Below are 18610 nucleotides of genomic sequence, written 5' to 3'. Positions count from 1 at the left end.
TGTGTGTGCAGCGTGGCTATGACAGTAAAACTAACAAAACAACTAACTCTAGAATGTCATAAACAAGTTGGACAGTAAGCGCCCTGATGGACACAGGTTCCTCATGGTCTGTATCAACAGCACAAAGAGCAGAAAAATAACTGGATGTCTTATCACTAAACATTCAAACAGCTTTCCTTCAATGTTCTGTTTTCTGTCTGCCTCTTTTAAGAAGTTTGATAAGATCTTTTACTGAAACCTTTACAAAGCTGAGACCCTTTTTGTGCACCCATTAATAGTGTGATTGTCACATGTACAACCTGAGCTCTTCAAGAAAAAAAGCCCCATTTCCACCAAGTGGAGCAGTTTGATTCAGTTTTTCTGTGTGTATACCATAGCAACCACTACAACTTTATCTTTACAGCACTTTTCAAAACAACCAGGGCTGTAAACAAAGTGCTGTACAGGTAGATAAAATAACAAGAGAAAAACTGAAAAACAGACATACATAAAAGAAAGCGTATTAAAAACAACTAAAAGAAAATAGAAGAGAATAAGATTAGGCAAAGAAACTCAGGGTGTATCACACCTGTGGCCCGTTTGCTTTATTCTGACTCAGTGGCAAAAATGATACAACAGTAGCAGTTGTCATTTGGTTTGTTTGTGTTCATAAGGCTCAAGTCTTTTGCGGTTGTAAACAAATGCCATGTGTGATCAATGCTTTCCTCTCATTGGTTAGAAATCATACCCGTAGAGCAGGGCGTTTCCTTATCTCCATTCATTCATGTTCTTACCCACTCTCCACAGAGAAGAACGCTCATGGAGCATCACCGTGTGTGGCTAGTTAGCGTTATAGCATTACCTGGCTCATGTACCAGTGTGCACTATATGATCAACATATGTGGTTTTTGAGAGTTCTGACTGCGTTAAGGCACTTGATAAGGCACTTGATAAGGCACTTGATAAGGCACTTGATAAGGCACTTCATTTCTTCAATGCTCCATGTGAGCCCACGACTCATTTTTACTGTTCTTCAGGCTTCCTCACTTCTTCTTCTGCTGTCGTCAATTCTCCTACTCATTCTTCTTCTACTGTTTTGACTGTACAGTTGTCAACTGGGCTCATTACTGCCCCCATCTCTGCAGTGTGAGCCACAGTTATGAGTCAGTTGTGCTACTTGCTGGGGCGGTTGTGTTCTTACTGCACAGGAACTGCTAAGGGCTCAGATGGAAGTGAGCCGAGACCACCTATTTTGGTGATCTTGATCCTCTTGTTTTGTCCTGCATCCAAGCGCGGTTGCTGTGCTCACATATGTCCAAACAAACCGGACTTTCGGGGGGCTGCTCACTGTTTTGGAACAACTGCCCCAAACAATTCAGGTGTAAATACACCCTAAGTTTCGCTGAGGTTAAAAGATAAAGATGGGTTTTAAGATGTGCTTTCAAAGTGGACAGTGAGGGGGCGTCTCTAATGTGGAGGGAGTCCTTCAACAATTGGGGAGCAGCACTGGAGAAAGTCCTGTCCCCTCTGAGCTCCTCCGTACCTGCAGGAGCAGCTGATCGGCCGACCTGAGGGACCAAGAGGGTGAGTATGGGTGAAGAAGCTCAGAGAGGTAGGGCGGGGGAAGACCATTAAAACATTTAAAACAAGCATAAGAATTTTAGAATCAACTCTTAAAGTCACAGGCAGCCAGTAAAGTGAAGTTGAGATGTCAGATCCCCTGGATAAATCCTAAAAACTGGCTCACCCCTGATGTTCATTTTTAAATATGGCTCCAGATATAGTCCAAAGACATCATCATCATCATTCAAAGTGAACTGAAAATTGTAGAAATTGCAAATTAAGAAGAATCGCAACTTAAATGGAGTGGGCCACCCAAAAATCAAAAAAGAATTGAATGAGGAGAAAAGCATGTCATCACAGCCCTAATATATATAGTTTTCTTTTGATTTAGAAAAGCATTTTCCACAACTACTAATAATATCTGCATGTTCCTTAATCACAAAGCATGAAGACTCATACTAGTATTCATTATATTCACAACTCTCAGTCACTATCGTGATATCCACCCAGTTCATCGCCATCACACAATTCTGCCAAATCATGCAGCTCTAAGAAAGACTCTGTTTCCCAGGAGCACTATCACCAACCAAAGTTTGGTCTTTACCAAAGTGGGTAATAGTTTTGGTCACCAAAGCATGCACCATTCATTTTCTACCTGAGAGGTGAGGTGGCCACAAAAAACTGTGGCAGTGCCTGCAATGGGGGTATTTTAAGACAAGAGACGAGACAAGACAAGGCAAAACAAGACGAGATGAGACAAGACAAGACGAGACAAGACGAGACAAGATAGAATAAGACAATACAAGACAAGACAAGACAAGACGAGAGAGGACGAGACAAGACATGACAAGACGAGACGTGACAAACGAGACAAGAAATGACAAGACAAGAGGAGACAAGATAAAATAAGACAAGACAAGATGAGACGTGACAAGACAAGACGAGAAGAGACGAGACAAGATAAAATAAGACAAGACAAGACAAGAAGAAACAAGACATGACAAGACGAGACAAGACGAGACAAGACACAACAAGACAAGACAAAATAAGACCTGATAAGACAAGACGAGAAGAGACGAGACAAGATAAAATAAGACAAGACAAGACAAGAAGAAACAAGACATGACAAGACGAGACAAGACGAGACAAGACACAACAAGACAAGACAAAATAAGACCTGATAAGACAAGACAAGACAAGACAAAATAAGACAGACAAGACAAGATGAGACGAGACAAGATAAAATAAGACAAGAGAAGACAAGACAAGATAACCTTTATTGTCCCCAAAGGGAAATTTGTCATGGACATAAGTACAGTGCTGCTCAAATTTGATATGTCATACACTCAATCATACATTCATACAGATAAACAGTATATAATAAGAAATACAGTTACATGCCTGTTGTAAATAAATCAATAACTGGGTAAAAGTTGTGTTCACTGTGGCATGCCACCAGTGACACAACACATGTAAATAAATGCAAAGCATACCAATATGGTGCTAAAATCAATGTCAATAAAAGATTAGTGCAAGAAAGAATAGGAACCCCCTGCTGCTGGTACACTGGAGCATTGTGTGAGGTCAGCGCAGATTGTAAAGTAAAGTGATGGAGGTAGGGAGGAAGGAGAGTTTAAAGAAATTACTTTTCACTCTGCTGGCTCTGAACCGTCTTCCAGCGAGCAATAATTCATATTCTGAGTGAAGAACATGAGAAGGATCATTTAGAATATGTTGTGCTCTGCTGGCAACAATATTTTCAAAGATAGTTTGAAGGGACAGGTAATCTTTTTTACCTATCACTTTCATAGCACATTTAAGCACTTTGTTGATCTTTGATTTGCACTGAACAGATAAGGAGCTGAACCAGGCTGCCATGCCATACCTGATCAGACTCAACAAGACAGCATTATAGAAAGTCAGCATCACACTCTCACTGACACCAAACAATCTGAGCCTACCAAGAAAATACAGTCTCTGGGCAAGTTTGGCACGCCAGAAATCAACATGCACACCTCCCTGGGGTGTGGTCCCCAGGTCTCCCTGGGGATAATGAAGGGGTGGAGGAAAGAGAGGAGCACAGAGAACTTCCATCTCTTCCCTGGCTCTGCCCCTGCCCCGCTCTTTCCTCCTCTCTACCAGGCTCAAAACTCTGCTGAGGAAAACACAGTCGGACTCAGTGATAGCCCGTGCAGGCAAATCCAGCTGGGAACGAATGTTTTCAGAACTTATATTCAAAACCTGTCTCCTCAGAGACTTTCAGCCAAGCCTGCTCCTGTTTTTCCGGTCTCTGTAGAGTACACACGTCGTATCATATAACTCTGGATGATGACACACCGCACAGATTGTTTTCTCCTCCATCCTCCGGCAGAGTTGGAGCCGGAGCAGGCGGCGGTTGCCCCCCAACGTCATCAAATCAATGATGTCGTGGGGGAATGTCATCGCTGATTGGCGGCCATGGCAAGCCTTCACGCGAATTTGCGTCAATAGTTCAATATTTTGAACTCGAGCGAATTCGCGTCTACCGCCCAAACGTATGAATGCTCCAAACGCGCGAAACGCTCATACGTGCCGCGCCAAACGCCCCAAACGCGCCGCCCGAGGCGAATCGGCGTCTAAACACGTCCTTGCATTGACTTTGTATGTAATCGCTCCGCAAATTTGCGTTTGGTGTGGCCGTACCATAACAGTGCCTACTATTTGGGCCTAAACTCAGTCTGTAGTAGTCAGTACGTGAAAACTTGTAAAATCTGCAGGTTGACAAAAATCCCCAGATGTCCTACTGATCCAGGAAAATTTCTCAGTATGCAACAGACCAGTCTACCTGGCATACTGTTTCCCACAATGCACGAGGCTAAAGCTGTTTGTCAATACGAGTGGCAGGTTTCAGTGGATTACCACCATCTATTGGAATGAGTCGGCATTACAACTAAAACATAATACTAACGTTAGACTTGAGATAAAAGTGAAATGATACAAAACCACCAAGTCACTTTTTAAACCACACATAGATTATATAGAAGTGTTTTTTCCATGAGCTGTAAAAATAAAAATCATTTCCAGATTTATTTTCAGTAAACAATGTAACTTTTGGTGTAAGATTAAAAATCAGATATGATGATTATGCCATGATATAAATAACTAAGATGCCAAGATCTGCCCAAAGTTTCTTTTGTACATTTATAATAAAGGTAAAATAAAATCCATCACCTGTAGCTCCATTTTCTGAAACTGAAAACCAGAGTAGCATTCTACAAAATAGACCCAACAGAACAGTCAGACTGCATCCTTCAAGCAAGAGCAGTGTGCAGTGCTTCCTACATACTACATTCGTATGCTGTATGTAGCGGTTTGGAAAACAGCCTACGTGAACACACCCTCTAACCCAGAAACCTGTAGTGTCACGTTTCTACATGAGAGAAACTGGAGAGCTGCGCACCTGACTTAGCATGTTAGCACTACCTTAACACCGGTCATGTCTCTATATAAACAAGCTCTTAAAGTCATGGATAAAAGGCCTAGAGCACACCATCACTGCACTGTATTACAAAACTACAGGCTATTAAGCTGGGAAAATCTCATTATTTAAAAAAATTGTTGTCTAATGTTCCTCAGGATTCATCAGCGCACTTTCTTCCCAGAAACGGCCTGATAAAACCAGAACATCAACATACAGGCAGAGGAGGGGGTTGAGGCAGACACAGACACATGTATAGAGGCAAAGAGGAGACTACAGAGTAGGATTACTCCTGTAAAAGTTGACGTTTAATTTTTTAGGAAAACCCTGCAGACTCTACTTTGGCTAAGACTAATATTATAAGATTTTCTGTATTGAAAAGGCCATTTTTTGTTGTGACTGATACTATTATGAGTTCTTGCGTGGGATGTTAAAGAGCAAAAGAGCCTCACACCTTCTCTCGCATGGATCTCGTGCGTCTGATTTCCGCGGTTCTGGTTCGCACGGAAAGCGTAACCCAGCTCTTCTGCACTCCGCCACTCTCCAGGTGCTGTTAACTAAAGGGCTCAGGGCTCCGGGTTTGGGGGGGACCCTGAGACCCAGCCTGTGAGAGTCCTTGGTGCGTGGCCCCGCTGTGGCAGTGAGTGGGTTAACGCAGACAGCCTGGCCGTCCTATCAGTGCTCTGCTGTTCAGTCCCAGCCCACCTCCTCCTGCCTCCGTCCCGCAGAGGGCAGGGAGCCGGGGCTGGTGTGTGTGTGTGTGTGTGTGTGTGTGTGTGTGTGTGTGTGTGTGTGTGTGTGTGTGTGTGTGTGTGTGTGTGTGTGTGTGTGTGTGTGAGAGAGAGAGAGAGGCTGTTTGTCATGCTCGCTGGACACACTCCCATGAGGAACAGTCCGCTCCTCGGGTGAACTGCGGGGACTTCTTCGGGGTTTGCTGTTTGCTGTTTTGAGAGGAAGTGGGTCTTATTGTGATCCTGACGGGGGACGGATTCTTTACTCCCCAGGTCGTAGCGGAGCGCCGCGTGCTGGAGAGCCCACCAGCGGTTACTGGAGACAAAAACACACGGTAGGATGAGTAGACCGACATATTTCTAACTCTTTTGAGGGACCTCGTTTACCCTTCAGACGACAGTCATGTGGGGAAATCACAGCGTGTGTGTTAGTGTGTTCAGGAGGAGACGTGGGAAGTTGAGGGGGAAGTTTGCGTCCACGCGTCCCGGAGCGTCAGTGTGTCTGTGTCGGCTGAGAGCAAACCGAGCAGGCGGGGAGCAGGCGGAGAGCAGCCAGCCTGTTTACTCTGTCTGTGCAGGGCTGTTGTCACTGCTCTGGGTGGAAGCCTCAGCGTGGATTTTAACTCTACATTATCAGGTTCTCTTTAAACGGCTATGTGTTCACACTAAGTCAACCGAGCCGAAGAGAGCAAACTGAAAACCTAGCGTTTGAAGAATAGACATGACACTTTGATCACTCCTCTGTTCTTTACCATAGGAGCCTCTGGTATCTTGTTCAGTTAGACACGGTCTCCTTCCTTAAAGATCAGTCCTGCATCACAGTTACACACATTAAATGTGACTACAGGCAGCAAATCACTCAGTATGAAGGACTACACTAACCAACAACTTCATGTTTTACTGATTCATCTGAAGCTATCATGACACTGATGTAAATAGTTGATTTCTAGCTGTTTTTATCATGGTAAAGCAGAGAAAATGAATACCTCAAACCCTATCCAAATTGATTTGGTAGTAATCTTTATTTTTATTAAAAGCTGGACAGATGGGGTTGATGAAATGGTAAAAATAGCAGATTCCCCTGCTATGCTGACCTAATTTGCCTTGAGCAAGCACTGTCACATTGGTATGCTTAACAGGCAAGCTGTGAAAGAGTATCCTGAGGGGGTCACAATGTCCAAAAATCCTCTTGACAACCAGAAAGAGAGAATGTGTCCTGGAGTCTCGTCTGCCACTACCTACCTACCTGCTGCTGCTGCTGCTGCTGCTGTGCGTTGATCTAATCCTTGGAGAAATGTGGTTATTGACAGCATCTTGACTGATTCCTTGTAATTACTGCCTATTAGTTTTAATTAAAGGGATGCAGGATGCCTTGCCGTGTGTTGTGTAGCTGCTTGTCGCCTAAGGTCTCGCCATCTTTCTCACACCCCATAATCATGAACTTAGCATGAAAGACAGCAGCAGAAGTGCTTTGTCATCACCTGTGGTCTCTCTAACCAGTTGCCGTGGGAATCATTACATGTCAGTTGTTGATCCATTTATTTGAGTTTGTAAAGTTACAACATACCAAGTTGTTGTCTTGCAAAGGACGTCTGAGGTTTCCAGGGTTTCCACCAGGATATTTTAAAACCACAGGAGAGATTTCTGTGATTAATGTTGTAGTGATGGTGGACACTGGAGCCTAACTGTCAGACAGAAAAAGGACAGAAGAGCAGAAGAAAGAGAAACAGGAGAGAGACAGAGCACCAGATAAAAGCTCAAAGAGCTAAACTGTTTGTGCTAATGTTGACTCCAACCCACAGTCAGCAGTTATTCTGCAGTGGTCTGTTCAAACTTGAGAGTCTATCAATAAAATGAAGAGTGAGGTTACGTTAGCTCTGATTGGTAGATGACTAACAGGACATGACCAGGATTCACTAACGTTACACATTACAGACATGTCTCAGAGCACCGGGCTGCCAGCTGAGATAAATATAGACAGCTACTAAGCTACATACAAACTGACAGTTAGCTTGTTGTCACGTTAGCCTGAAGATAAGTGGGAGCACCGGGCTGCCGATAGCACTACATGTAGCCGGCTGGTACAGTGTTTGCTTGATGTCACATTTCAGACCGTAGCTCTACGTAACTGAACTGATAAATACCGTAACCCGGCGCGTTCTATCCAGTAAAAAGTTGACTTGAACAAAGAAAATCTGTTTCCATTCAACCTCCATTTAATTCCAAAACAAACACTGGCCTTGCTAAAAGTCATTTAGGACGGTGTGTGTGAGTCTCCGGGCCAGAAAGTGGCGCTGCAGTCCAAATAAAACAGATCCTCCTCATAGCATCTTTTAAGAGGATAAATGAAGATAATTTGTATGTGTGCACAGCTTGTCCACCCCAACATATCTCATTGGCCTTATTGTTCCACCCTGGTCTGAAAGTCTGGACACGCCCCTTCGGAGAGGGACGTGGTGACAGAGATGAAGCTAAGGGCGCAGTCACGCTGGCCATCCAAACCGTGCTGTGCTTTAGCATGACTGACCCCCGCAGCGCTCTTCCCCCGCTGGAGAGTACGCTGGAGGCCAGCGGTCACACTACCCCTATATGAACCTGACTTCAGCAGGTATCACACACACACTCCTGGCCCGTCATTGTTGAGCGTCTGTTTACATGAAGCACGATCTTATTCGGGTCAGCACAATGAGACACAGACAACTCTACTACAACTTTAGAGACTTTTTGACTGACGGTAAGTCATTCGGCCAGGTACTCTGCTGTGTGTGATGCTGAGAGATGAGAATTTTAAACCGCAAAGACAGTTTCAGTTTCTGTGTCTGTTCAACCACACACATCAGCTGACTGCTGCATAGAGTGCAGCTTGGTCCAGATGTCAGCATTTGTTTTGTAAAAAGACACAAGGCCCTGTTTTTGTGTCAGCGACACTCCCTGAGATGTCTCAACTGCCTGTCAGGTCTCTGTGTTGGAACACACACTCTTATGCACACACACTGGTCGGAAGCTGAGTTCTTGGGATGTAAACACCAGACAGGATCCCTGGTTGCACATTGACCTGTATGCTCCGTACTTGATTTGTGCTTCATCTCCTTGAACTTATCATTCTATCCTCCTTGTAGTCATTACAGGCTCCTGACAGCTGTGGGAGCCACAGTAATTACCACATCAGGGCGTCTCTCAGTCGTCTGCTGTTCTGCGTTCTTTAAAGGTAGGGTCTGCAGGAATTTTCCTTAGTCAGAGAACACAACATTTGAACTGGGTACTAAACACACTGACTAGCCCAGCAACAACCTGTAGCATAGCGTTTCTAAATGGGAGAGACTCGAGAGCCGTTCCACTGACTTGACATGTTAGCACAAGCTAATCAAGGGTATTTGACACATACCTGGTTAGCAAGGAAGCTAACTCACGTCGCTCTGTGTCAAGAGCTGCTCTACAAATTGCAGAAAGCAAGTGTAGGCCGAGCCAAGCGTCATCCTTGTTTCGGAAAAAGCTTTATCTGTTAGGCATGTCGTTTTACTTTGGTTGTGTTTTTCTTCCTCTGTGCTACGTCCACGATCATAGCCACTCAAATTGGTGTCTTCCACTTGCCAATAATAACATGCAAAGTCACTTACAATTGGGTACTGAGTCAACAATGGCTATTCTCTGGCAAGAAACGTCCCGAAACAACCAAAGCACCAACATACAGGCAGAGGAGGGGGTTGAGGCAGACACGGGCACTGACACACATATAGAGTAGGGATGGAACTGTTCACCAAATCTACAGTTTGCTTCTTATCACGGTTTCCTGGTCACGGTTTTTGGTTCAGTGTACATTGTTGTTTTTAACACCCCAGATTACCATATACCCTAATAATCCACTGTTAACAGATTATTTTAATCCATTCTGTCATGTCTAGTCCTGAAAAAGCTGAAAGAATGAGGCTGTTTCTCATTTCAAACATCATTCAAGCTGAGGGAAACATTGCTAGTTTCAACATGCCAGCTCCTCAGTAAGAACAGTCTCTATTGGCTGTCCCAGAAGGCACTAAAAGCCACTAAATGACGCTGCTGTCTAATTAGCAGAATACTCCATTTGTATGTAATTGTCATGGACTCTGTAGGAGAGAGAAATGAGGTGGAGAGACAGAAAGCAGGAAAAACACAACATCATAAATATGTTAATAACTACAAATCAACTTTCTTCTGTCCATTCTTGGTTTTTATGTCCAAATATCAACCCTCCTCCTTTATCTGGGCTGGGGACCAGCAGAAGTGACCATAATGAATGCGCTGCATGATTACTTTCATGCAGTTGTCTGCTGAGGCTGCGAGTTTCACCAGTTGCCTTTAAAATAAACTCCCAGAGGGGTCTGAGAAGTCATTAAGTGTAGCGACAAAGTCTCTACGTTGGCAGCTCTCAGTCGTGGTTTTATCCTCCTCTTTCTTACCGCCGTCATCAGAGCTCACACTGAATCTAAAGAGCTCCAAGACAGCAGAACAACTCAACGCCACAGGTACACCCTCTGACTCTGTCTGCTCTGCTCGTCATGTAAACAACACACGCCTCCCCACAAAGGGTCCTGCTGCACTCCTTCACCTCGCGTTCTGCGAACGGTTCAAATTTTTTTCATGAACCGTTCCATTCCCAGTATAGAGGCATGGAGAAGACGTCCTGTCAAAGTTGATATCTAACTTTTTAGGAAAATCCTGCAGACCCTACCTTAAGCACTTTAGTTACACTTTCTTTCCTCCTTTTTTAAACCCTGGTCCTCTCAGCCATCCTTTACTTAAAGGTATGTAATGTTTTACTGCTAATGTGACAGAGCACATTGGTCTGTTGTGCTTTTCATCTTGGGCTCAGCATCAAATTAGAAACACTGGGAAATCTGTTGTTTTTCTAAATCTTTGACCACAAGTAGATCCATCCTGCAGCAAAAGGTTTAGATTTAGGGTTATGGGGTTTGACAAATACCACTGTGCACATTCTGCAAATCCACCAGCACACACCAGGCGCTGCAGTTCTGTGCCATGCTTATTTTCAATGCACAGACATGGGCTGTAAGCTCAACCAACATTTCTGCCTCATCACAGACACAGCGCTTTACAAAGCTGTGCCCATTAAGTGTCACAACACTACAGTTTATAACACAGATAATCTTATTTTTATCGTTTTTTAACAGGATTTTGTGCAATTGCTCAGAATATTCTGAGTACTAGTTCATGGAGTCATACAACATAAACATAATCCCATGGATTCCTCAACAGATGATCTGATTTTTTCTTTTTTGATGTGAGACTATAAGAAAAATGAAATGAGAGCCAACTTGTGTTCTATCATTTTTTATGAACTCACTTGAAGGATATTCAACCCGATAACAAAAACAGTTTTGCTATCTTGGACAGAACTCTTCGGACACTGCCATGGAGTATGTAGTCTCTCTGCATCTGGAGGCTCTTTTAAAGACTTAAAGGGGGAGGGGCAGTGGTTGTCAGTTGGGTGCGATGTGCAGCCTCAGTGGTAGTGGTAAATACATTTTAACCTTTGTGAACATTTGAATATTTCCCCCTTAACCCAGACTTTAAACAGTCTGTGTTTGAGAGCTTTGGAATAGGCTTTCAGTACAGTGTGATAGTGACGCTAACAGACTCTGGATTTAAAGGACATACTGCAGGTTGAAGACAACTGTTAAGAAATTGATGTGACACCAAAGTGTTTCCTGGAGACATTTTAGTATATTAATTTTTACTTCCTCATTAAAAAGTGTGACTTGAAGGTGAGGTCACAGAGGGGGGGGTCCCTCTGCTTCTGCCTCCCTTTAACATGAATCAACATGGATCAGGCTGTCACTCTGTCAATGAAGAGGAAGAAAATCTGTATCCTATCCATATGATGGTCCTCATGGTTATAATTATGAGCCTGTTAGGAAAGAGTGGGAACAGGGCAGGATGAGGAGGAATAAAGTCCGTAGGAGAGCAGAGGAGATGTGGTGTGAGGAGAACCAGAGGAGGAAGGAGCAGGTGTCCCAGTGAGTGAGCGCTGTTAGCTAGTGATGTGTAGCCTAAAGCTGTGTTCACATCAGCGTATTTAAAGTTTGAAATCAGATTCACTGACTCAAAAATAAGTAGCACATGGAAGAGCTGATCATAAATCAACGTGCTTTGACTCGTCATGATAAAGCCCATAGAGAGACAGACAGAGAGCTCTATCAGAGGTCTATCCACTGATCTAGAGTCAGAAAACCAAGACTTGTCTACAGAGCTCAGCTCATGTTTCTGTCAGATGAATCTCGGGTTCAATCTAACAAATGCTTGTTTTTTTCTATCACCATAAGCACAAAAGCTAACTAGCTCCCCGAGTCTGAGGACTCGATGTCCTGTTAAGCTAGTGTTTCTGCATCCATCCATCCAAACACATCTTAATCTTCTTAATCAACCACCAAATGAAATAATACTTTGGAAGAAACAGAATAAATGACCTGAAACGCCTGATCTCACTCATGACAACCTGTTATTCATGTTGGCTCAAAGCGGAGTGAGAGGTTGAGAGTTCCCTTTGCGATGTCACATGACACAGTGTGGAAAAAACGGAGCGTTTTAAACAGCCACACTGAAAACAGACACTTCTTCCTCTGAACTTGTGCCTTTTTTAATTAGATAACATAAAATCAGTGATTGACTTATTTTTCTTCCATTATCAGAAGATGTAAAGTGTAAATTTAATTAAAAAAAATGTAACCAACAATATGCTCTTTAAGGTCACTTCACCAGTTGCACATGGAGAAAATATCGTCCTGAGGGTCATTGCTCAAAAGGGAAGAGGCCCAAGGATCTGAAATCCAATCCTGTCTTTAGCTGAGGTGTAAAGCATTAAGTAGGTTTTACCACCAAACTGTTTGTTGCCTCCATGCAAATGTTAACCCAACATCCCCACAAAAGAGAGCACATCACAGTTCAAAGCTTCAGAAACACTGATTTCAAAACTTTGAAAGCAGAAAAGATGATTTGGTGAACTGACACATCCCCAACCTATTACCTGATTCATCATCAGGAAAGTTCAGGAACCCTTGGATCTGGTCAGGGTTTTTGGTTTGCTTCAGTGTTCATTGCTGTTGTTCTAAATATCAACACTCCTCCTTTATCTGGGCGGGGGATCAGCAGAAGCGACCATGATAAATGCACTGCGTGATTAATTTCATGCAGTTGTCTGCTCAGGCTGTGAGTGAGGAGGACTGTCTGTGTTTAGGATGGAGGAGGGACTCACAGCAGCACTCGCTGCTCCTTGAGGAGAGTAAGATCAAAACTTGCTCTCACACCAGAGTCTCCAAACCCCAGACAACGTTCCAGATTTTTCACTTTTAAAACAAACTGTTTTTCTGTCACCTGGAGTTGCCCATGAGTATGATTGGAGCTTCATACTCTCTCCAAACTGAGTTGGACAACAAAGAAGAAACATGAAGCAAACTCCACACACTGTCCAAACTGAGTGAGGCAAACTGAACTTATCTTTCCTTAGACCTCCTGGACTGGTGGGAACCTCTGCAGACAGACAGTGTGATTACAGGGGGTGGTCATCATGGCCTGGACTGTGAGCCTGGTGTGGTTTGAAGAGCTGGGGATGGCAGTGGCTCGGTTTATGATCAGTGGAAGGGACATTGTCAGGGTCTGGACAGAGGTTTGTGTCTTATGGGAGGACCATGACTTTGAGTTTGTTAGTGTGTATCTGCTTCAGAAGTTGGTCTTATATGGACTGATTGGATGATCATTGCTACTGGCTCTGCTTCTTACACTTCCTATTTGAGCTCATGTTCTTCTCAGCAAAGTGCTTCCTGCTTGGGATCCACGGATTGATTCACATGTATCAGTCATGTCAGTCCCATTTGGACTGTAAGGTCAAACACCCCACAGGTTTGTCCATGTTGTCTCACCAGGGGGAGTCTTGTCCATAAGAAAATAGATGCTGACAGCTTGTCCATCATTGTCCAGTCAGCCAGACTCCACCTCCACAGGGTCCAGGACTGAGCTTCTTCAGCAGTCTGTTCAGTCTTTGGGTGCGTCTCAAAGTTCCATCCTTCCTTCCTCCACTTGCGTCATCCACTTGAGTCTTAGTCCCTCCCAACCAGAGATGCATGGGAGAGACACGAGGAAATGAAGAGAGGAGAGGGGTGGAGGAGATTTGTTTTTAGAGCAATGGGACATCCTCTCCTTGGAGCGTCACATGAAGCGACGTGTTTCAGTGATGATCAGCTGATCACCTCTGGATTATCTGTCAGTCAGCTCTAACAGCTGTTTGTGTTTGCACATGTGCGCTGTAATAACTCTGATCAAACAGAAACAGGAACAGAGATTTGTCTGTTCCTTTAACCAGTTTAACAAACACGTTACCATGAAGAAAACCTGCTCTCTGTTTATTCTGTGAGCTGTTTAGAAGCTCACTGATCACTTTACCGGTAAAATGCGTAATTGTTAGATTATTTATGAATTATTTAGCCTTTATCTAGAGCCCATCTGATGGTGAACTCTGAAATGTATTAATATAATCCACTTTATTGTGTTTCAGGAAGAAATTATTCATTAGATTTCAGTTTTCAGTATTAATCCTCTGTTATATTGATTTAATGATGGTTGTGTTCAGTGTCTTGTTCTTTAAACTCACATCAAACACTTTTTAATCCTAGATTTATGATCAGTTTCTGAACAATCCTCCGTACCTGTCCTCAGCTCGTCTTTTCTCTCTCATTAAACTCTGTTGTGTTTGTGAAGTTTCATGAAGAGAAGTCTGAGCCGCTGCAGCGTCCAATCAGAGAGTGATATTCCATATGGGGGCGTGTCAATCAGTAAAAAGACTTCTGCAAAGTCAGCTCTCTTGTTTCCTCGATCATCGCTCCCCCGATCAGTCTCCTTCATCCTCTCTCTTCTCTAGTCCTAGCACAATTATCACTTTGGGACAGTCTTCAAAATGGCGACTAAGAAAGTACCTCCGGTGCCGCGGTGGAGATAGGATGGAGGAGGCACAAAGTTAACGCATTGAGACACACCCTCTGTCTCCTGGATCCTGTCTGCTCACAGCAGGTAAAGCTCTTCCAATGTTGCGTCGGTGTCTGAGTGTTAGCCGAGTTAGCCAAGTCTGTGAATAGCATGATGCTAATCTGCCCTCTGGTATTCCCTCTGTTGCTGGGTTAGCATGGCTAGCTTGTCCATCTTATTGGAGATTGATCTTACGTTCCCAATAACGATGGATGGAAGGACAGGTCCATATCGTCACTTCTTAGCTCACACCTGAGAAACAGCACGTCGTCCTCACCTCCTTCTCCTCACCTTGTGGGAAACATCTGGCCTTACACTAGTTAGCATTGACATGCTACAGGCTGCTAAAAGCTTAGTTCACGTGTAAACAATGCAGCCATGGTTACATGTAGGATCTCCAGACAAACACTGGAGAAAAGTAGTAAAAATATCACCGAAGACACAAAAAGTTTGGTGTCCATGACCAACAATGAACCATACAAAGTGATGATCCACTCCAAATATAAAGATGACGAAAGAGAGACAAGAAACGGAAAAATTTACAAGAAACTGACAAAGAAGAGAGAGCTGCTGCAAAAGGCAGCCGTAGCCAACAGGGCGGCGCCTAGCAACCTCTTCTTTGTTTCTTGTAAATTTTGGATGAGAGCTCAGCATGGATATGAGGAGAAGATGTGAGATGACAGAGACACAGAGAGACGCTGCAAGTCAGAAAGGTTCAGGCAGCTCACGCTCCAATTGAGGATGTGTCGCAGTAGTTCAGAGAGAAAGAGCGACGCCATCGTGAGAAAAGACAACGGAGATCATGGAGAGGATCAAAGGATGGAGCGCCCCAGACAAACACATACTAAATAAGTATGTTTTCTCTGTTTTGTTTTTTTATCAAAGACAGGGAGAGAGACATGAAAGAGTCCACTCTTCTTAGGTAGTTTTGGTGTTTTACACAGTCAGAGAAAACAAGATTCTTTGGGTCTTGAAAGATCCTTCAAGATGCTCTGGAAGTGGCTGGCAGCTAGTGAGTTAGTTCTGGGCTCTAAGGGTGAATGAGGCACTGAAAAGGAGTGCCTCTAGTATGCTACAGTGGTAAAGAGCGGTTGACATCCTTCAGTCAGAGGGCCAGGGCTTTGATCCCATGTAACCACTTTACTCCAAACTGCCACTGGTTCTGTGCCATTGGTGTGTGAATGCAGTGTGAAAGGATGTGACCTGTGATGTAAAAAACACCTGGAGTAGCTTACACTACAGATCACTGTATAAACCCAGCCCATTCATCATTTTGTGTCTGGGTAGACCTGGGACGGTGGTAAGTAGATCAGTTCATCACACCATCAGTGAAAACAAACTTGGTCATTTTGCCGGCCTTGGTAAATCACCGTGTGTGTGTGTGTGTGTGTGTGTGTGTGTGTGTGCTTCATCCTTGTCTCTCACCTCCAAACAGGCTGAATGTCAAGAGGGTTCACTCTGTGCGTCGCTCTCAGCACCTGGACGCATTTGATGTGTGGAAGAACGATGAGGTTTTGTCGTGTTGCTGATTTTTGCACTGAACTTCTCTGTCTTTTTTTTTCTTACAGAAGCTTGATGGTGTCTTTGCCACTCCCACTGGATGCTGACAACAATGGCTCTGAGCGACGCAGTCTGTGACCACATGGCCCTCAGCAGTGGAGAGCACCATCCCCTCAGTGCCGTCGGAAACGCCCCTTTAAGCAGACACTCTCAGGACCCTCCTAAAGCGGCCTCCAGTGAAGACTTCCTGGCGACAGATGGAGAAGAAAACGTCATGGTGAAGGTTGGAAGGTCTCATGCACACAAGAGGCAGCTACCCCATGCTGTCCACAGAACCAACAGATCAGCTCAAAACGGTGGCGTGGTCAAACAGAATGGATCCTTGACGTACCTCCCCCCGTCCTCTGTCACCTCCACCTCCTCCACAGTCATAGACTCCCAAAGTCTGAGCAAAAGCCACCTTCCCTCCCCTCCCCTGCAGACCCCAGTTCTCTGCTGCCAGCGCTGTCACTTCCAGTCCCCCCTGTGCTGTCCGTGTGAACAGCAGGAATGCCTGCGCTTCCAGAGTCCAGGGGCAGGACCTGGACCAAGCCCCGTTCCTAGCCATGGGACCAACTCATCATACCCGTGCTGCCACTCTGCCTGCACATACCCCCATCCACACCCCCATCCCGTCCATCAGTCCTCCCCGTTCTGCCTCCATCAGCACCATCACACCAGCTGGCAGGAGCACCTCCAGAACCAGGCACCAGGAATCAGGTAGGCAGGGGGCAGGAGGGCTAGAGATGCAATAATTCATTTCACTTCACATCATTTGAATTTTACACAGATTTGTCTGGAGATGTGAGTGTTTGAGTGAAAGCATCAATCTGGCTCTGTTAGTCAAACAAAGTATTCTTTTTCTTGGCAGCTAGTATCCCCTTAGGCTCAGGTACCTCGTAGCATATTGGATTAGTCACTAACATTAAAAAAATCTAATAGTTAATGCACTGATGGCTCTGTCCTGTTTGTGGCAGGTTGCAGCATAAAGCAACAATCCTATTTTCAATTCCTATCTTAGAGCTGTGATGAGTCAATTTACCAAAAAAGCAGCTTGAGTGGGACAGGGAGCTGTGCATTGAAACCACCTTAAAATGTCCAGTGACTGTCAGAATGAAACAAACTTTGTCCAGACCAGATAGTTTTTCACTTGACCACAACAACAAACAGAGAAAATGAGCAGAGCTGGACCAGGAGGCAACAGTCTGGAGGATTTACAGCCCAGCATGAATGAGGACAGGCTCAATAATGGAGTGGGAAGCACAGCAGCTGCTTTGAGAACATCAACAAAAATCAGGTGCTGTTTAGGGATGCAGCAGTTAACCCATTTTACAGTTGATCATGATTTCAAGCATCACTGTTATTTAATTGCAGAGGCTCCACATCACTGAGTGTTCCTGTTCTTAATCACCAAAAACAGACATTTTGCTGGTACATTGTTTTTGATGCAACCTGCACGGAACAAAAACCAAGCTACGGCCGCGGTGCACCCGCTGAAATTGCTGTGGTACATCGCCTTCGCTTAGCTTGCCCTGATTAGCATCTGGAAAGATCACGTTGTTATCGACTGATTTAGGGAGCGTTTAACGTCCGTGTCTCTGCACGTGTTACCCATGGGTAATGAATGAAAGGCACCGCTGCTCTCTCCTCCTGTCCTGCCATTGCCCTAATATGTCAGATGAAATAACTGAACATGGATTGCAGTGCAGGCTTTTTCTTGTTCATGTCACTGCTAAAACATTTTTGAAACCTCCAGTGTCTGGAAGTCCCTCAAAATGTGAACAGAGAAAATTAGTGGAACATCTGAAGGAGATTGACAGAGGATATGACATGAATTATGAAAAGAAGAATAAAAAAAATATGGTGGTGTAAGACTGTAACTTGTCAACTGTCTCTTCTGAACTTCAATCTTAGTACAATTGTACAGAGGGCTGTGTGGGAGAAAGAGCTCAGGACAACTACTGCAGCGTGTCATCTGCTCACTTCCAGCAGATGACATCACCAAGTGTGTGTCTCATTATGGTCGTGTGGTAATCTGGGTGTTAAAAACAACAACAATGTACACCAAACCAAAATTCATGAGCACAAAACCGTGAAAGGAACCCAACTGTAACACTGTTATACGTCTCAGCATTGTACATTCTTAGACCACAGTTTAGGGAACCTGCCCAGTTCTCCAGAAAGTCCTTTTTTAAGAGGAAGGGTCCAAACTACCCTTTGGCTATAAGCTCATAATGACACTCCCACTCTCTTTTCCTGTCAGCACAGTGCTGAGCCTGCAGCTGATGGATGGTCTGTGTTTTACCTCATAAGGTGGCTCTGTGATCACACC

The 18610-nt window shown here is 44.3% G+C and overlaps 1 protein-coding gene across 2 annotated transcripts in view; it reads left to right on the top strand.

Moving 5' to 3' along the window:
- disp1 (dispatched homolog 1 (Drosophila)) overlaps positions 1 to 18610 on the top strand; it is a 111569-nt gene that overhangs the window by 60788 nt on the left and 32171 nt on the right. The window contains exons 1-2 of one of the 2 annotated variants that reach the window (XM_074685117.1): positions 5848 to 6065; positions 16308 to 16998. In XM_074685117.1, coding sequence (XP_074541218.1) covers positions 16340 to 16998 — 659 coding nt within the window. In that variant the 5' untranslated portion in view covers positions 5848 to 6065; positions 16308 to 16339. Of the gene's footprint in view, positions 1 to 5847; positions 6066 to 16307; positions 16999 to 18610 lie in introns of those variants that run through there. The other variant, XM_074685116.1, reaches the window with a different exon arrangement.

This window comes from Halichoeres trimaculatus, unplaced genomic scaffold (genome assembly GCF_033239565.1).
Source record: "Halichoeres trimaculatus isolate MK-OKI-2021-1 unplaced genomic scaffold, fHalTri1.1 fHalTri1_scaffold_13, whole genome shotgun sequence".
Classification (NCBI taxonomy): Eukaryota; Metazoa; Chordata; class Actinopteri; order Labriformes; family Labridae; genus Halichoeres; species Halichoeres trimaculatus.
The sequence above is the reverse complement of the archived record's forward strand: the minus strand, read 5'-3'. Positions and strand labels throughout refer to the sequence as shown.